The 21,117-nt window shown below is 41.4% G+C and overlaps 1 protein-coding gene across 2 annotated transcripts in view; it reads right to left on the bottom strand.

Moving 5' to 3' along the window:
- Positions 1 to 21,117, bottom strand: part of Susd6 (sushi domain containing 6) — an 89,227-nt gene that overhangs the window by 11,075 nt on the left and 57,035 nt on the right. The window contains exons 3-4 of one of the 2 annotated variants that reach the window (XM_021179027.2): positions 18,661 to 18,723; positions 1,345 to 1,542 (exon numbers count right to left, since the gene is read on the bottom strand). In XM_021179027.2, coding sequence (XP_021034686.1) covers positions 1,345 to 1,542; positions 18,661 to 18,723 — 261 coding nt within the window. The remainder of the gene's footprint in view (positions 1 to 1,344; positions 1,543 to 18,660; positions 18,724 to 21,117) is intronic. The other variant, XM_021179026.1, reaches the window with a different exon arrangement.

Below are 21,117 nucleotides of genomic sequence, written 5' to 3'. Positions count from 1 at the left end.
CCCCAGTAGCAGGGTAATTAAGTGGGCAATAATAAGCTCCTGTCCTAAGCCCATCAGCCATCACTGTAAGCCCTATATTGGTTCCCTGAAGTGAAAATTTCTGGTTTCTTTAGAGACTTGAATGTATCATGTGATATTTTTCTAGAAACTATCTTACAAAAGAATGTTTTTGCTGAAGCAGACACGTGGTGTCTTTCTGTAGGCAGCCCAGAAAAAGGGCATTATGGTATTTTGCTAGAGCAGATGGTTGAAAGAAGACGTGATGTTTGACAGTGGATGGTGCTGTATGGTTTGTATGGTTTGTATGGCCCTGCCACTCTTTGCTGGTCAACACTGGCTTTCACTGACAACTCTGGGTGGTATTGGTACCTGATCATTCTTTATTGGTCATCATTTGTCATGACTTCATAGAGAGAAACACACCAAAAAACTTCTGGTGGTATTTCAGTGGCTTCTTCCCATTTCAGAGGACTTGGGCCAACTGATAGAGACTTGTGCTTTCTTCTAGATTGACATGCTGTGGCTAGTTCATAAATGATGTTTATGAGTCCTGCTGTTACTGATTTGTAAATGGTGTTTGCAAATGGATTGAGTTGCTACTAATTTGTGTGAACTTTACTGTTGATCTCCTGACAACGCAAGATTAGATTTGCTCCAAAGAAGTATTTCTAAAAAGGTCCACACCCTCCTTTGCTCTATTAACCTTTCTTTCACTGCCTCAGGTGGGTGATGGGCTAGAAGGGACATTAAAACATTTAAAAACCCTTATTAAAAATAGATTTTAAAAAAATCTAAGCCTACAATTCCCACCACCCTCTGAGGTGTTACTGGTTAAGCATGCTCTGGTCTTGAAGCCCAACTGTGAATGAAGCACAGAGATGGCTATACGACACACATTTCCCTTTAGAAACCTGCATTTTCCTGTCATGTAAGACAAGAGGAGGCAGGAAGGAAAAAGGACTCTTTAAGGGGAAAAATGAAATGGAAGAGACACTGGAAAATGTGTTCGTGCTGTGCTCACTGCTCTCTGTGCTAGCAGAACCCTGCCTAAGGGTATCAGCACCTGATTAGTCAAACAGAAATCCTGACCTCAAAGGAGTTTTACACAGTCAAGCAGATGCCTCAATAAAGAAACAGAGCCCCTCAATGGTTCAGAGGAATGTAACATGGCATGCGCCAGCAAACCCAAGGACTTCCACAAAGACATGGAATTACCACAGAGGCTGAGAGGCCAAATGGCTTTTAACACAGCCTAAGGGAGCTCTTGAGAAAGCATGTGCCACTCCCCAGGAGCCAGGGAAAAAGCAGAACCCAGGCAGCACCCGGTTTTACTTGCAGACTGACCTTCAATGAGATGACAGCTAACCTCCATGGCTGGCGTCCACTCGCCATTTTTGCAGGTCAGGTATTTGTAGTCACCCTTCAACATGTAGCCTTCTGCACACAGGTACTCGATGACACTGCCTGCTGTCAAGGGGTCTTTGCAAGGCCGGGGGTGGCAAATGTAGCCACCATTCTCTGGCTCTGGGGGCAGAGGACACACTGCAAAGACAGAGGGAGATGGCGCTACAATGAGGCTTTCAAATGGGTATCTTGTCTTAGTAGCATGGCCCCAAATCACAAGGGGACATAGAACCGTCCTTGGGAAAGCCTACTGAACTAGTATGGAATTCAAGTTGTCACCGAGACTGAGGGAAATGTACCAGCAATTGGTCAGTCTGGCTGCCTACAGTATTTCTCTCCCTACCAATGGCCAGCAGACTCCAGAAAAGTTCTGTACCTGCTGTAATTTGCACTTGATTCTAACAGCATCCACTAACAGTGAGTCAGACTGTGGGGATAAAGTAGGCAACTCACTAGGCTAAGTTTTAGGCTGTTTACAACATCAATTCCAGGAAAGACTCCCTGGATGAGTTTGGCTTCCGTGAAGATCTCAGAGAGCTTTCCTGGGAGGCTTCCAACGTCCTGTGCATCTTCTTTTGTCTGCTAGGCTTCACTTGCCTTTATCCCACAGTAAATCCCACATTTTCCTTCTAGGTATGACAATCTAGTTTTAAAGTCATCATCATCTCTTAGGGTTCTGTGAGATAGTTATCATCTCTTCCCTCTAATGATGACGATACTAAGTCCTACAAAAGTGAAGCAACTTTTAGCCAAGATTGGGGCAGGGGGCAGTCAACCTGGGACCAGAGTCAGGCCCTTTGATTCTAACCCCAGCTCTTCTTCCCGAGTCCTAATCCCTATCCCATGAGCTGATTGGTTTATAAGTTTATGTATACCAAGATCACTTCCTTTCACCACCTCAAATTGGTTAACTAAAGAGATGGCAAACAGGTGTGGTAGGATGTTGGTTTAGAAAGGGTGTCACAGGAGCTGGAGGGACCAAGCAGCTCTTAGGAGATGGAAAACTATTTCTATCTCAGACAGATTATAGAACTGAATCCCAAGCCAGGCAATACAAGGTGGTGTGTCTAGCTACCCTTGCCTAGTCAATGGGGGCACTAAGGAGTCACTGAAGTCAAGCCTGGCGAAGGCAACATGATCAGGCACTCGTTACCTCCAACTTTCCAAATCTTTTATAATCACAAGATACAACAAAGCTTTTTCCAAAGGAAATTCATCTTGCTGACTCCTTGCTAGCCTGTCCCTCGTATCACAGAGACATCCATCCATGTGGGATCAGAATGGCCATTTCCTCTTCTCACTTCCTCTAACAGCTCCAAGTGACTGGGAATCACACAGGCGTGTCTGACTAGCAGGAAAAGGCCCTGGCTCCCTCCCATGTGAACATCCCATGGACCACATTCTGTAGCTGTGCCCTTGTAGCTAGCCCCCCACCCGACCCAGATGCTATTATGCAGTTGACATCAAGTCTGGCTGGGGGAAAGTGTCAGATGGAAAACAATCCTGCCCTCAGGTTGCACATCCCTAGAGGTAGGTAGAAAATGTGCCATTTTCTTTTGTTTCATCATTTAAGTGCGGTTATAATTGTTCTTGGGCAGGTGCTTGGGACTGAATTAGGGACTTGTCCACGCTGGCTAGACAAGCACACCATCAGAGACAATTTCATTCACTTTCCCTTTTATTTTTTTAATAAATATTTTTTATTTACTTTTATTAGGTATTTTCTTCATTTACGTTTCCAATGCTATCCCAAATGTCCCCCTCACTTTCCCTTCATTTGATCCTTCGGCAGTACTGCAGATGGACCCCAGGACCTCACACATAGTAGTATACATTCCCCGCTGAGCTACTGTTCCAGCTCAGCAATTTTTTAAAAGTTGCCAAAGGATCTAAAAGTCCAGCAGAAACTATGACACCAGAAGATGAATCCAAGTATGAGTCCCTGTCCCCTTAAAGGATACACCTCTGACATCCCTACCACCCACCTGGCTTAAAGTCCTAAACAGGAGAGAAGTGAGTGAAAATATTGCTGTAGTTCCCTAAGTGGTGGCCAAATCATTCATACAGCTGGCAAGCAAACAGTTGCTTTACTATTTCATTTTCCATCTTCTGTCCACTGAGTAGTAAGCCCCTCAGACCTTCTGACTGACTCTTGGCTCTCTATAGACTGTGTCTAACTGGTTCATTTCCTTGGCATAATTAATACGGAACATTCTGGCCAGCTCCTGAGAGCAGGCAGGACCCACACCAAAGCAGGCCAGTACACATGGAAGAGGATCTCAGAGAAAGGGCTAGAATTCTAGAGCCAAGCCTACTCTGCTATACATTTTCTTCCCTTGTAAACCCTATAAATACATAGGATATCAGTATATATGTGGTATAGAGCTAAAAATAACATGTACAATGAAAAGACAGATGTCTTATTCTGCTCTGGTCACTCAGCTCCCTCCAAAGATACTCAACCCTTTCAAAACAAATATAAGTTATAGAAAATAGGGGTATGCAGGCTCCAGTCTCTAAGGGATTGGAGGTTTGTAGGCAGGCATATATTTAAATATCTAGTATACTTTCTTTTTTTTTTTTTTTGAGACAGGGTTTTTCTGTGTAGCCCTGGCTGTCCTCGAACTCAGAAATCTGCCTGCCTCTGCCTCCCAAGTGCTGGGATTAAAGGTGTGCGCCACCACGCCTGGCTTCTAGTATACTTTCAAAAGACTTAACAAAAGAGGTTTCTGGCTAACAGCTACAAAGAAAAGACCACACTGTCAAAGACAGGAGCTGCAGGGTTCACAAGCACATATACGGATACAAAACACTCATATAAATAATATAAATACATAAGTAAATATCAATTTTTTTAAAAAAATGTGTTTAATGAAGGTGCTGACAAGATGGCCAGAGAGAAACTCCTGAGGACTGAGAGTAGGGGAGGGGAGAAAAAGAGGGTCCCAGGCCCAAGCATCAGTTCTAGAGAGCGGAGCTGAAATAGTACTGTAATTGTCCTACCTGGCTCTAATTCCAGCAAAAAATTAGAGCGAGTCCTTTCCACATGTCTTTAAGGAGGGCTATAAAGATCACACCAAGGCAGAGCATGACACTATGAATAGAGCCTACGGTCCTAATTCCTTGGCCTGTTCACAGTATGTCCTCTTTCCTCCCCTTCCCTCACTCTACTCCCATCTGTCCTTTACCTGGCTAACTCTAGGTAAAGCCAGCTCTGTGTCATCATGTGTTCTACCATGATGTTCTGCCTTGCTACAGGCTCAAGTGACTGGGCTGAAAAGGTAGCCAAAATAAACTCCTTTCCTCTTTTTTAAGTTGCTTTTCTTGGTTATTTTTTTTTCCCACAATAACAGAAAGCTAAATAACATAGGGCTAGTAAAGGCTACTGTTAATGGTCAGCAGTCTTTGTGAAGATTTCTTGGAAGTATTGGAAGATAGGTTTGTGGATCCAAAAACAGAAAGATCTACATGCTAGAGCATGAGACATAACTAGGTGTGGTACCTCACTCCTATAATTCTAGCATCAGGAGGGTTCTGGGTTCAAGGACAATCTAGGCTACACAGTGAGGCATTGTCAAAAAAAAAAAAAAAGAAGGAAGGAAGGAAGGAAGACAGGCATGTAAAAAAACCCCAACATTTAGCAGAGGACCCTTTAAAGTTATTTAGAAGAGGGACGTTTACTCACTGTAAAACTTTCTTGATAAAAAGGTTCAATTTCTAGTTCCAGTTTGTTAACAGCAGAGCCAGAGAAAAGAAAAGGGGATCACAGAAAGTAAACTTGTGTTTTTTTGTATGTAGGTAGTGTACACAGCTCCTAGATGCACCACTTTCCTGAGTTCCTTCTACATGAACCATTTCACACGAGGACAAGGAGGCTCATTCATTTGAGTTGAGTGATTTTCCCCAAGGCGGACCTGTCCATACCTTGTTCAAAGAGAAGGTGAAAAGTATCCCAAACAAGTTGAAATTACAGCATCACAAATACAGACGGAGGGAGGGAAGGAGGGAGGGAGGGAGGGAGGGGAGACAGAGAGATGCGGGGGTAACCATCTGGTGGTGGTCAAAGGCTTCTTTGAAGACTCTCCTTCAAAGCAGAGTCGTAACAGTTCATGCTTACTGATATATGCCAAGCACTACTCTAAGCAGTTTACAGTTTACATGTGGAACTCCCTATCTTTCACAATATATACATTTCCCCCTCCCCCCTCTCAATATACTCTCCGAACACAATAGAGATACAGATGAGCAAATTAAGGAAGAGAGGTTAAGATGCTTGTTCAATGCTACCCAGAAGGCAAGGCTGGTGCAACATATCAGGGGGTCTCAGAGCCTAGCTTCTCTTCCAAACCTCACCAGGTCATAGGTGTCTCAGTGGAGTCCAGCAACAAGGACAACCTGGATACTGTAAGCAAACACTTATGTCATCACTAAACTAAAATACATCTGAAGTCACTCTGAAAAATCTGTCTGAAGTCAAATGTGTATGTGGCTAGCCTCAACAGCTTTTAGAGAGGTTCACTTTTGAAAATCCTATAGCTATGTGGTTTTAAACTGACCTCAGAGTATGAAAGGCTGACAGCAATCTTGTGTGCATGCAGGAAAGAGCTCCTTCAATGGACAGCAATATTATTACTTAGAAGACACCAGGGTGGCTTCTGAATGGGTCTCCTGGCCTTTTGCATTACCAGTCACCACTTGAGTAGTCAAAAGTCTAAAACAGGCTGCATGAGAGGGAATCAACATGATGTCTCATGCCATTTGCAACCTTCTCATAGGAAACAAACCTTCCCAGCAGCAGACAGGAAGGCCATTGTCCAGCCAGAATCTCTTTTCTTAGGAGAACTTCCCACGCGCTGGGGGTAGGGCCAGTCTGCCATAGCTCAAGTCTTTCTCAGGGTGTGGTACTGTGCTGGGATGGGAGAGCAGAGAGAGGAACCACACAGGCCTAGGCTGTTTCCCTGCAGCCCACATCATCTTCCCCAGAAAGGCCTAACCCAAGCCCAGTTCTAGGACATCAGCAACTGGCAGATAGGTCTCTCTGGCAGACTGTCCTTGTTTTAGAGCTGGACTCCTCTGCCTCCCATCCTCTCATAACCAGTAGCCTCTGATGGAGAAGGAAATGCATTTTCTTTTATTGCCCATGGCAATCCTTGTTACCTGGAGAGAACCACAAAACCCCCTTAGTCATTAAGAATAAAGTGTTCTTATCTTTGGCCAAGGATCCTGACCTTAAAGCACACAAACCCAGCTGAAACTCCTACTTCTGCACTTCAGATGCTCAGGCTGTAGCTTCTGAGCATCTCTCCAGCCACTGCCAGAGATCAGGAGTTTGCCTGTGTGGGCCTGGAATTAGATGCCTAGCTTGTTTGTTGCCTTTAAAAGTTACCCGTTACACAGTCTTATGAAGATTTATCCCTCAGTTTCCTAAAACAAGGGGACACAAAGGTATCTACCTGAAAAAGTTACTGTGAAGATCAATACTAATATATAGGACAAGTACCCAGTACAGGGTCTGTTATATACTGTTTAGTAAGTAGTAGCTTTATTATTTTTCTTCTGTATTCCCGTAACAACTTCATCTCTCTTGAGAAACTACTACCATACTGGTTTTGCATTTATTTTTCCACAGGGTCGCTCTTCCTTCATTTCCCCACTCGGTGTCCACACCTTAGGATAGGGATTTGTTCTGCTCATGTTTGTTCCCCAGTGCTTCATGAATCTGAAGTGATAGTAAATACTTAGTAGAAAATCTCTAATTCTCTAAACCAGTATCCAGCTAATCATGAAAAGACACTACTTGCCTAACAGGATCAGGCCAGAAGGGAATCAGAGCATGGTCTTAAGTGTGGAACAAATGAATCTGAGTTTGACCTAAGGGTCCACTCTATGTCCTGTCAACTGCCCTGACTTCTTTGAGCCTTACTTGACAGCAGTATTTAGTTCTACGAGTGTGACGAGTCAACTGGTAAAAGCATTCATGAAAGCACCTGCATCATGCTGCACATACAATAGGCATGAAGACATTCCCCACTTACTTTCACAAAGCAAATCAAACCCCTTCACTTTTGACCTTTGAATGGGGAAGGAGGGGCAAGGACTTTACAAAAAGAAAAGACTGTTTCAGAACTTCCCTGATGCTTAGAGGGGATGGGCAGAAATGAAGCACTATGGGAGCGCCTTCTTTGCTTGCTCTTTGCACCCTTTTCCGTTTCCTTTTTTAGCTGTAGAGCTCTGGCCACACTTGGCTGACAAATGGCCTCCATATGGTCTGCTACCCTTTTATCTCTCCTTGTTTTCACAGCTAAGAAGGAGGGGAGAACAGGCTGGCAGCTGGACTCTGTCCTTCCCCCCTCCTTCTGTTATGACTGCTAAAAGAAGGGGCAGGCAGGAGAGGATTCTCCTTCATCCTGCTACTCCAGGTTCAGGCCTGGCTCATGCAGTGCTAGCAACCAGTCTCCCAGTTCAGTGAGCTACAGAGCACAGCTCATAGCTCTCCTCTATGCCCAGGATGGAAGGGTAACCACAAATCTAAAGAATCAGGATATTCTGGGTGTGCTAATATATAACTGTGCCACTTTGGGGTGGTAGAGAAAGGTGAAGAGAAACACAGGGCATTTACTTTTTCCTCATTAGCAATGGCTACTCAATCCCATCTCTTAGACCCTAACTCCTAAGTAAGCTGTCTAATGGTATGCTGTAGCCTTCAGAATTCCACCTGCAGGAGGAAGCCCTAGACAACTGTTCACTGTCCATCCTACCTCAGAGGGTAACTATGATAACAAACTGAGGGCTTCCACAGTTTAAAATAGAGTTAGAGGCCTGGGTATAAAGGTCAAAGTTGTAGATTCATTTTCTCTAGCATCTAAATGCAAAGTCTAGACATATCCATTTAGGAAGCACATATTTAAATGTAAAGCAAACTTAATCTCTGTTGTTCCACAATGTAAAAATGAGAAAAAGAATTAACATTTATCAACAGGCACCGTACTGAACTTATTCAATTCTCCCACATTACAAGGAAGGCATAATGATAATTTAGTCAGACTAAGAAACTAAAGCTCTGATACATTCAGTAATGGCTTGATATCCTGTGTCTACTAAACTGTGGAATCTGGATTCAAACTCTGATTTGCCCTTAAGTGCTACATGGAACCTCCCTGATTACAAATAGCACAAGAAAAATTCCTCCCAACTGCAATGTATTACATGGGGATAAGAGACACAGATACAAGCTGCTGTCTGGAGAATAAAGGTTTGGGTATCTGCTTGTACATAGAAGCCCCCTACGTTCATACATCAGACAGGCAACATTTCCCAATCGAAGTGGAATGCTCAGAACCAAACCTGGGTCATCTGCAAGAACAGAGTTCTTAACTACTGACCCATGTCTTCACTTAAGTTTCTTTCTTTTCTTTTTTTTAAAAGACATCTCTTGGGCTGGAGAGATGACTCAGCAGTTAAGAACACTGACTCTTTTTCAGAGGTCCTGAGTTCAATTCCCAGCAACCACATGGTGGCTCACACTATCTGTAGTAGGATCCGATGCCCTCTTCTGGTGTGTCTGAAGACAGCTACAGCATATTCATATATCTATAAAATAAATAAATAAATAAATCTTAAGAAGAAAAAAAAAAGACAGGGTCTCATCATGTAGCCTTGGCTGCCTGAAACTCACTGTGAAGACTAGGCTAGCTGTGAACTATAGCCATTTAAGTTCATACAAAGTCCAAAGCAAGTGCCTGATCTTTACTGAAAGGTCTAGGATTTGTTTATAATCAGTCTAGCTCTGCTACGTCTCAGTTCCTTGACCATCACATACAGCAACTTCACAACAACAATTTGTGAGCCTAGCCTTGTAGCATATATCTGTAATGTCAGTACTTGAGGAGGCTGATAGAAATTTCAAAGTCGGCCTGAGCTACAGAGTAAGACCTTGTCTCAAAACAAAACATATAGACGTACACACATACATACATACATACATACACACACACACACACACACACACACACACTTACACAGTACATCAAACAATCACCTATGCCTGTCTGCAACTGATCTATGAAACTTTGAACCTAGACAAATTATATAGTCTCAATTCAGTGTTTTATTTATTAATACGGTTTTGAATCAGGGTCTCTCTATGTCTCCTTGGCTATCCTAAAACACATTATGTACACAAGGCTGGCACTGAACTCACAGAGATCTGCTGCCTCTGCCTCCTGAGAGCTGGAATTAAAGGTATGAACCATTACACCTGCCTTACTTAGTATTTTTGAGACAGGGTCTCACCATGTATCCCTGGCTGGCTTGGAGTTCTCTATGTAGACCAGGTTGGTTTCTGCCTCCTAAGTGCTGGGATTAAAGCCATTCATCATTATGCCCAGCTAGTTTTGTTTTGTTTTAAATCAGGCTGAAGACCATGACCCTGTTCCCTTCTGTGACAACTCTTAAGTCCTGGAAAGTTTTTGTTGTGGTTTTACGATGAGGGCTTGCTATACAGTCAAACTTGAGATTCCTCCTGCCTCAACCTGCCAAGTAGCTAGGATTATTTTGTGTGTGTGTGTATGTATGTATGTATGTATGTATGTATGTATGTATGTATGTTATTATATATATACACACATACATAGAGAGTATATGTCTACCCACGTACCCAGCTTCTAGAGAGACTTTTGCTTTTTTGATTTTTGTTTTTGGACTGGCCAGTTTAACAGTCTTGGTTTAGAGATATTATCTGATGGAGCCCCTACTCTCCATGTGTGTACAAATAAACAAATGCAACATTTAATAAACAAAAATCCTTTAATCTAGATTTAATAACCTTTACCTAGAAAACAATGAAAAAAAATTAAGTCTTCATCTTATTGTTACTGGAATTCTTTCGTTGACTTAGAAATTACCTGTTGAGTACTATGCTCCAAGGCAGTCCTAGGTTTGTAAGAGTAAATAAGACAGCATCTGTCCTTGAAGAGAATCCAGTCTCCCCAGAGTTACAAATAAAGAGTCTCAAGTCGGTTTAAGCTTCAGAGTTCATGTAAGGATTGCATTTATCCATCTACTCCCTTGAAAGTTTTACTAAGTACCAAGGCATGTGCTAGGCAATGGAGGAAGGCAGGGAGAACGATGAAAACCACAGTGGCCTGACTCTCTTGGGGGCTTTTATCTAGTAAGTAACAATGGCAAAAATCAATATGGGATACAAGAGGTTTTGAATAAGGATTAATCCAATGGAGAAGAGGTGGAAGAAATTAGAGTTCCTATTTGAGGGTTAGTAGAACCTGTGACCATAGGAAAAAGGGTTGTGACAAGAATAAGCAGAGTAAGAGGAACACACTGTGGATGGACATAAGGGCAAAGGCAGAGACGCAAAAAAATGGTGGTTTGTGTATGGAAAGTAACAAATGTGTCCGGTACCAGCAAAAGATAGAGATTTAGAAAATCAGACTGGTAAACTGGGTGTAGCAGCTTATACCTCTAATCTCAGCACTTACAAGCCTCAACCAGGCTACAAATTCAAGCCAAGATAGGCCTACTCTGAGGGAAAACAGTAGGAGAAAAGTCAGGCTGGTGTTTGATTCAGAAAATTAGGTAAGGCCCTAAATGCAAGACTAAAAATGTGAACTCTTAGGTTCTTCTTCCAAGAAATGAGTTCTAAAAATCCTTCCAGCCCTAAAATATAAAAGTGAAAAATGAAAGTCTGCTTTATGGTGCTAACTCCTGAAGAATCCAGGCGTATACACCCTTGAAACAAGTGCTTCCCAATGGAATTGGATGTGTAGTGTCATGGAATGAGGAAGAGGGAGAGAACAGGAAAATCATGGAAGTTTTCCAGTACAATCATCTTGCCTCTCAGGTTTGCAGAGGAGCACAGAAGGAACTGGAGGATGGTGAGTAAAAGAATACAGAGATGAGTTGGGGTCAAGGTCTTTCCCAGGACCTGTACCATGGCAGCAGATGGAGGGCATCCCTAGAGGACTAGATCCCAGAAAGCAGCTGCTCCCAGGGTCCAGCTCTAACAGCTGGGGTGACAGGCCCTTTTTGCATAAGCTCAATGCCAGAGATCAATGGCTCCTATTGTGCCTGCATGTCAAATTCTCCTATCCCAGGCTTATACCCTACATCTACTTGAAACAGAGGACTGGGAAAAAAAATCAATTTACTTTAAAAGACTGCATTTGTAAATTAATAGAAGATAAGAGTATTATAAAATCTAATTTTACATAAATTGCCTGGAATTTGCTAGGAAAATGAGATGTTAATCATTTCAGATAAAATGACAGGACCATAAAGCAGGGAGACAAAAGGACAGAGCATAACCAGAAGAAAATCACTAAATGCCTCTGGTCCTTGCCCAATGCATGTTTGCCTCCAACCAAAGAGCAGGCTAGACAGTTCAGTATTAGAAAAGGAATTAAAGAATCCATAAAAAAAATGTGTGTGTAAAGGAGTATAACTGTGTGATTACATAATTAGGCATATTAAAGTATTTATACTGCCGAAACTAAAAGCCCCTTCTCAAAGACATTCTACCAGAGTTGAAAGGGGAAAAAGAAGATATAATATACAGCATCTAATTACAATCTTCCACAATGCCAGACACATCCCCAGCTGGTGCCACAGCTGAATTCTCTTAATTAAAATGTTGTAACAGCAAGTATAAAAGACATTGCATGCTTATCAACTTACTCAGTGACCAGCCAGCCACTGAAGAGGCTGGAAATACTATTGTAATTAGAGAGATAATGGTAATCTAGTGTGGGATGTTAATTAGTTTTCCCTAAAAACCTTATTATTTTAAGTACATTTTTTTAAAAGATTTATTTATTTAATGTATATGAGTACACTGTAGCTGTACTGATGGTTGTGAGCCATCATGTGGTTGCTAGGAATGAAGGTTGTTCACTCTGAACTTATTTTAAAAGACTGCATTTGTAAATTACTAGAAGATAAGAGTATTATAAAATCTAATTTCACATAAATTGCCTGGAATTTGCTAGGAAAATGAGATGTTTGGCCCCACTCACTCCGGCCTAAAGATTTATTCATTATTATATCTAAGTACACTGTAGCTGTCTTCAGATGCACCAGAGGAAGGCGTCAGATCTCATTACAGATGGTTGTGAGCCACCATGTGGTTGCTGGGATCTAAACTCAGGGCCTTCAGAAGAGCAGTCAGTACGCTTAACCGCTGAGCCATCTTTCCAGCCCGAGTACATTCATATTCATTCATTCATATTCTCTCTTTCTCTCCCTTTTTTTCTCTTTTTTCTTTTTTGGTTTTTCAAGACAGGGTTTCTCTTTGTAGTCCTAGCAGTCCTGGAACTCACTCTGTAGACCAAGCTGGCCTTGAACTCAGAAATCTGCCTGCCTTTGCCTCCCAAGTGCTGGGATTAAAGGCGTGTGCCACCACCACCCGGCCCCAAGTACATTCTTAACAACTCTATATTCACAAAGTTAGGGACAGGGCTAGGAAAAAAAAAGTTCACAGTTTAGAAGTTGGTTTCCAGTTTGGTGGTTCTCTTCCAAACTTGAGACTTTGCAAGTTAGAGAAAGCTAACAACAATATTTGAACAGGGTAGCTTTTATTTAATAGACTTAAAGTAATATATTAAATATATATCTAAGTGGAATAAAGAATGATAGAAACGAACATATATGAATGAGTACAGTGTGCAGCCATTAATACATGAAGAGGCTAGGTACTCTCCCAATATATTTCAGAAAATACTCTCACAGTTCTGGAAGGGTCTTTTATATTTGCAAAAAAGTTTTATTTCTATATGACTCTTAAAGTTATAGTAGAACCTGCCCTCCTATTTCCTGAATGGTCCAACAAAGTAAAAAATGGGCTTATATATTATAAAGAAGTCATGTTCTCAGCCAGGAAAAAGACACTAAAATGCCTAATTATATTCTGCCTCCTGATTATAACCCTGGACAGTGCAATCTGGGTATTTCAAACAATAGTTTGTAGCTGTACATGTGTTTTCTTCATAGCTGAGCAGGACTGCTGACTTACATTCAAGTAAATAAACTGCACACACTGACACCTCCCCTAGCCAACCCCTGGCACATTTACTGACTAAATTCCACACTTTTTTCCAAGTATGTCAACTTTATAAGATCTACCCTTCTTATAACTAGAAACCCAGCAATTTCATTTTCCATTTTCAAGTTTAATCTTACAAAATAAAGGTTCAATTCTAAAAGTTCCTGCTACAACACAGATGGCCACATAGCTTTCACAGTATGCTCAGCTGATGTACAACTGTCCAAATTTATTTATTACCCAGAAGCATTGGGTGTTGATTTACGACAGACCAAAAAGCAGGTTGTTCCTAAATGTCCAAAAGTACACGGTTCAATTTTGCTCTGGAGGCCCTCACTCCCAAGGGCTCAGAGTTATTGTGATAAAACTATAGAAAACATATTCTTGGGTACCCTCACCTGCAAACAAGGAATGTGGCTATGACCAAGGACACAAGGAAAGTCAAATTTATCAGCAACTGCACAAGCCTATTACTCCAATGTCAGCTCATCCTGAACTTCTCCAGTCCCTACACTTTGCTGAAAAAGACCTGTCAGCTGTGCAGATAGGGCCCTGAAGAGTTGACAGATGCTTCCAGCCAGGTCTCCCACTGGAATGATATTAGCAGCACAATAGCTTCTTCTCCAGCTGAGGGCAGCTCAGCCTATGGTAAAAAGAATCAATATGCTCACTTCTCCATACAAGTGGACAATGTCCTCTAAAGTCAGTCCTTTGCCTGCAAAACCAAACAAAACCATTCAGCTGAAAAGGGCATAGATACTGTAGGACTGATTCTGAACTCTAGGTCTGATGCTTTCTCCTACAGCCCTCCCTGAGCACCCCCAATCTTCTCAATGCTGAACACAAAAAGGATAAACCACTCTACTGGAAGTCTGGCAGACGACGGCTGTTTTAGGGAAACTGTTACTCAACTATGAGATACTTCACATCGCAACCCCAATGCAACCCCAAAGAGTAGCTTTCAAGACAAGGGGAAGATTTTGATCTTTAAGGGCAGTAAACAGGGTACTTGTTCAAAACTCAGGGAAAGTTTCCCCAAACTCCTTGGTGGAGAACATCAAGGCTTCTAGGAGAGCCTCAGCCAGATCTGGTAACAGATTGGCCTAATTCACTTTCCAGAGCTACAGGCCACGCCATGATCTCTGCCAACACCTGAGCCAGGTCTATGGGGAGTGGCAGCTCCACCCCAGACCAGCAGATGGAAGGGAAATGTACTCACCTTCATTTTACCTTCACCAAGTCTATGAGGAATTAACAAATTTTAAGATGAGTGTGTTTATGCTTGTTCATTCCCACAGAATCTCCCAGTAATTATTAATTTTTTCTATTTCCATTTCTTACCAAGAGCAACAGCTAGATTCTCCATTTAAAACACCCTTTGACTTATCTCTTTTATTGTAGTAAAAATCGAAAGCTTCCCAAGTTTCTTATTGAAAATTTGTAAGGGGGCAGATTCAGAGGAAGGCTATTTCACTCAACATTGACTGGGATTTTCAGAAGCAACACTCTTTCACTGTCAACTAAATATGACGCAACAGATGTCCCCATGGCCTGTGCAGCAATCTTTAGCCAGTCTTATCCTAAAATGATATGTTATGCTGAACTCTACTGGGGTCACTTAGGAACTTCACCTCCACCTGGTTAAAAGATTTACTCAGGCGGCACCCAACAACTGATCATTCTCAGGCATGACAACCAAGCTGCTAGGTCCCACTGGAGAAGCTGGTACCACCACTACATGATCACCCAAGATAAGGTAAAAGCAGCAGCCTGTCTGCCACCCCTTTCTCGATGCCTATTTCATGATTTCCTTCTCAACTATGGGCAGTTGGGGTCTTTCTTGCTCCTACCTGGAGTCATACTCCACTTTACTCTCATAGGCAACCCTTCTCTAAACACACTTTTCCTCATGATGTTTCCAGAATCTTCCAAATTCCGGCAATTTCTTTCTAAAAGTCTCAGGATTTCTGCCAAATATGTGCCTCTCCACAGTTCAACTCAAACCCAAACCAAATACTAGCTGTGTGTTTAGAAATTTCCTTCTCTGAACTCGTCTCCAATACCTGCAATCAAACATAATCCTACAATAATATGCTCACTATTTTAAAATAGTCCAGCAGTCATGTGCTACTTATGACAAAAAACCTACATTCACCACATTTAAATCACTGGGCAACGACCAGATAGAACCTGTGTCCAGAAGGCTGGTACCTCTTCACAGATAAGCCAAAGGTTCAAAAACACCCAAGGTTCTTGCTTCCCAGGGAGTCTCTCTTTTCTACAGGCCATTCCTGACCCAGTCCTGGCCAATGCTGAGACTTCTGCACTCAGTCCACATTCCAACTTGCATCAAGCACCAAACAAAAGATCTCACATCACCCCACCCCTGCTGCAGGCTCTAAAGTTCTTGAAAGGCACCCTGTTTAAACAAGAGGTGCTGTACATTTTTGGGAAATGATGAAGCAACTTACCATAAGAGAAAGGGAAAAAAAATCCCCATTGCAAAAATGGCTTCTTGGAAACCACAACAGTTCCCCTGCCAAGGCAGAGAGAAAGGATTTGACATCCAGGCCCTTTACTCTTGGCAAAGCTGCTATACAGGAACAGAAGACATGGGGCATGTCGGGGGGAAAAACAGGAACTCAGTGTCATTTCCAGAACCCTAGCATTGTCAGGCGATTCATCTGATCCTGCGTGATCCCTGAAGTCCAGCCTCTTCTTTTCCTCCTCTTTACATATCTGAACAATGGACATGGTCCAAAAACTTGGATGCAAATACAGTCATATGCTAGATACATCACAGCACTTATTACTTAAAAACAACTGTACAATGACTGTTTTGGAGGGTGAAACATACTTTTGTTATAGTCACACTTTAAAAAAAAAAAGACGAAAAAAGGCATGGTACATTTTGCATTTCACACACTTTGTTAGACTATACGGTAAATTTCTCTTCTAAATTTCTTCTGTTTTTTTGTTTGTTTGTTTGTTCGTTTATTATACATGCATTGGTGTTTCGCCTGCATGTACTCTGTGTGAGCTGCCATGAGGGTGCTAGGAATTGAACCCAGATCTCTGAAAAGAGCAGCCAGTGCTCCTAACTGCTTTAGCCCCAGTTTCTCACTTAGATCAGAGCAGCTGGTTTCAGGAGAGGGACATGTATGAACTAGGAAAGACAGAAAATTCCTGTCAAACTGCTTGGTAATCAAGGCTTATCAATTTCCCACATTTCACTTTTAAAATAACTCCATTACTATAATAATGGAAGTACTCTTCAAAGAAAGAAAAAAGAAAACCATCACCCACAGAGGAGACTTCCTCAGGTTCCTCTCTGCAAACAAACCCTGATGTCTTGATAATATTTACTACATTCATATAGCATGTGTGAGAGCTCCGACCCACTTCTTTGGCATAAGTCTTAACTAAACCTGAGAATTCATCCCCATCTAACCTGTTTGCCTGGGCTGAAAGGCAGCCTGCAATCCAACAACCCCAAGTGTCTTCCTGGTGGCTGGAACATGTCACCCTCCCTCCTCTTCACTGTCCTACTCACTGCATCTTTACAGTAGCTACTCTCAACAATGATGAAAAGGCCATAAACAAGCTGCTAAAAAAAAAAAAAAAAAAAAAAAAAAAAAAAAAAAAAAAAAAAACAAAAAACCCAACTCTACTTAAAAAAAAAAATCCCATAAGTATCCTCCCTCCTCCTCTCCTTTCCTCTACTGCAGCCATTTGGGCCCTAGACCATAAAACAGGACTTTCCTTTCTTGGTACATTATGGATTCCTGCTACAAAGCAATTTCAGAAAACAAAAGTTAATCTGCCTTAATTTTACTGTCTGAGTTTATTAAATTTTACTTTGAACACTGCTATACCATCCGGAATCCTTTCTCTGATTTGAGCCTTCCTTCCGGCAGCCAGTAATTTTAACAGACACAACTCATATCTCACTTTTATACCAGATAGCTATTTACTACTTTTTAAAACAAGCTAGTGGGGAAAGGGCTTAGCTAGTGATAGTGCAGAAAGGGCTTAAGTATTTCTGAGTCTATTCAGTGGGTCTCCTCCATGAAGGCAAGTTTGTTGAAAGGCACCACAATGTATTAGGGTGCCTCCATCAGCTGCTTAAACCACAAGTTAAGAAATCCTCTTTTCTTGCAGCTATTACAAAAAAAAGAGAAAAAAATCAGTCTGTAAAACAGCAGGGGCCAACCCAATATACAGAATTTATGGGGAAGGAACTTAGGGAAGGGCTAGAGACATATCATCTTTCTTCCTCTAACAAAGCCACAACTACAGCAAAGACAGAAGTTAACTTGAAGGAGTCAGGGATTTAGTTCAGTGGTAGAGAGTTTGCTTAGCAAGCACAAACACCCTGCCCCACCCCCTGTATTGGGTACTAACTTTGAAACCTTCATTTTAATTAGAATGGTTGAGTTAACAGAGAGGTTAAGGGAATCACCTTCTCAGGATGAGAGTTAGTTTTGTGGGGTCTGAGAGACAAATGAAGAGTGACTTTGAGTTAGAGAAAACAGCATAAGCAAGGTACTGGAGGCATAGGCCATTATATATGACGGGGACAACTCCATACCCGGGAAACTGTAAGTTGGAAGGAAAGCTGGGGGTTATGATGCTATGGAATGTGGACCTTACCACAGGCTTACTGAAACTGTTTTGTGTGTAATGACTCTAAGTCTGAGATCCTGTTTTGTTTTCTGTCCTTGTTTTCCAATACAGGGGTTCTCTGTGTAGCCCTGGCTTTCCTAGAACTCACTCTGTAGACCAGGCTGGCCTTGAACAGAGATATGCCTGCCTCTGCCTTCCCAGTGCTAGGACTAAAAGTTTGTGCCATCGTCACTCAGCTCCAAGTGTGAGATTTTAAGAGTTATTTTAGCAGCATAATAGAAGGGAGATTTGTGGAGAGAGGAATAGAGAAGATACTGGAGACAGGAAAACCACTATAAGATATAAGACCTTGAATATCTTTACATATGATCTTCCCAGACCCCTTCCCCTTCCAATTCCCTTTCCTACCAGTTTTCTCCTTCCATTGACATCTGATATCTATTTTATATCTAATTTTGAGAAAGATGCAACCATCCTCCCTTGGGTTCTCCTTGTTATTTAGCTTCTTTGGGTCTGCTGATTATAGCATGGTTATCCTATACTTTATGGCTAATATCCACATATAATTGAGTACATACCATGCATGTCCTTTTGGGTCTGGGTTACCTCACTCAGGATATTTTCTAGTTCCATCCATTTACCTGAAAAATTCATAACATTAGGAGAGCAAGGGAGAGAGAAGGGAGATAGGTGGTGAGCAAGAAGGGGGGGGGGGTGATTCCCAGAGAGGGACTTCCTTTTCTCTTGGAAGGGGAAGGTGGAATGGGGGAAGGACTTGCATGAGATGGTACTGGGAGGAAAGGAAGGGCTGTTATTGGGTTATAAAGTGAATAAGTAAATAATTTTATTTTATTTTATTTTTTAAAAAAGTCCTTGAATATCAGCTATTGTTTTTGCTTGGAGAGGGCTGTCATTTGTACCCTTGACTACAGTTAACTGCCTGGCTGTATCCTACCTATCCACCCTCGCAGATACAACAGGAATAAAAACACCAGTGCCTCTGGAGAGTGGATACTTCTAGAATCTCTGTCACTGGTAGATTCTGGTCTCTGGACTAGTTCCAAAGTGATAATGTACCACCTCGGGGAGTCACTTTGCAATCTGCAAAATGCTAGATGTCTCCCTTAAACAACAAAGACAGTCTGGATGGAGAAAGTGGCAGAATCTCTGCCTACCCTCCTCCCATTCCCTACCCATAAAGAAATTGTAGAAAATGTTATATTCAAACTGGGTATTTTGGGGAAGACATAAAATTATATATTATTTTTAGTAGTTCAAGTCCTAAAAAATAGAAGGTGCCCATCATAAAATATACTCTAAAACTTGTAGAAGAAAATAAGAGGCTATCTTTATAAATATAAAGCATATAAATGCTTTCTACATTGAAAAACAATTATTAGTGTGTGTTTACACATGTTGTATGTGTGGGCACATATACTACAGTGTACATGTGGTGGTCTGAGTTGGTTCTCTCCTCCCACCAGGCTTACATGGCAAGCACTTTTACTTACTGAGCCATCTCACACATCCTGTGAAACAGATATTTTTGAAACAGTACAAAGAAAGCATATACCAGAGGAAAAAAATACTAGTAAAATAATAGTTAAAACAGCATTGGTTCTCAAACTCTTTATTCTCAGGTTCCTTTACCATTACTAAAGGCATTAGCAGTAGGGGGAAAAGTATTATGCATGCATGTGTAGGCCAGATGTCGTGGCATGTGCATGTAGTCCTTGCTACACAGAAGCTAAAGTAGCTAGGTAAGTCACTTGATCCTAGGAATTTGGGGCCAGTCTGAACAACATAGTGAATGAATGCCTCTTAAATAGAAAATAATAAAATAATTATGAAGGACCCTGAGCCACTAAAGCAGAATCTGTTCCTATTACCATATTTGAAATAAAAGCTAACTTATTTATGTATAAATTCTTTTTAAAATAACAGGAAACAGATTTTAACACTAGTGAGACCATGAAGAGACATCATGCTGCCTCTGCAAATTTTGCGTCATACATGCTGGGTACAAAAAGGGCAAATAACACCTGTGTTAATAAGAAGGCAACTTCAACCGTGTCACGCCCTCCAAGAACCTCAGCCACAGAAAAGTAAAAATGTTTAAATAATGTATAAACTAGGAGATAGTAAAGGAAATAAAAAATTAAAAGTCACATCACGATGTCATCTCTTGTTCATTAGGTGGACAACACTCAGTATTTATCAACTATAACAAGCATGCTGAGATATTGTTGAGAAAAAGGAATTTTCTTTTATTTCAGCAGGAGCATAAACTGGCACAACTATTTAGTAGAAGTACTTGACAAGATGCACAATGTTGGAGTCACACACTTTCCACACTTCAACAGCCCTGCTGCTAGAGGTATATGCTAGGAAGGCCTGTATACATAGCTTTAAAAAAAAAAAAAAAAAAAAAAAAAGGATCTTACTATGTAATTTTGGCTGGCCGACATCTTATTATGTAGTCCATGCTGGCCTCAAACACACAAATCCACCTGCTTCTGTCTCCCAAGTGCTGGAATTAAAGGTGTTTACTACCAAGCCCAGACCTGTATATAAATACATCTAATAACACATGTACAAGTATGTTCTTTGTGGCATTGTTTAAACAGTAGGAAAAATGCCTACCGATCAATGACAATATTTATATTTTACTAACACAATTACATATTACTATTATAATTTAGTTGTTAATGGTAATTACAAATAAGTCCAATGCTACAACTGTTGTATTAATGCAGCAGAATACATGTAAATCTAAATCTAAAAAAAAAGTGAAAAAGTTATAAACGCTTATTACACTTTAAAGTGTAAATAATAAAAAGGCTGAAAAGATTACTCAGCAATCAAGAGCACTTGGTGCTCTTGCTGTGGACCTAGGTTTGATTCCCAACATCCATAACCCCAGTTCTAGGAGACCTGTCGGATACCCTCTTCTGACCTCACCACACACCCAGAAGGCATGTGGTACACATATATACATAACCCCAGTTCTAGGAGACCTGTCTGATACCCTCTTC

The sequence above is a fragment of the Mus caroli genome, chromosome 12 (assembly GCF_900094665.2).
Source record: "Mus caroli chromosome 12, CAROLI_EIJ_v1.1, whole genome shotgun sequence".
NCBI lineage: Eukaryota > Metazoa > Chordata > Mammalia > Rodentia > Muridae > Mus > Mus caroli.
The sequence above is the reverse complement of the archived record's forward strand: the minus strand, read 5'-3'. Positions and strand labels throughout refer to the sequence as shown.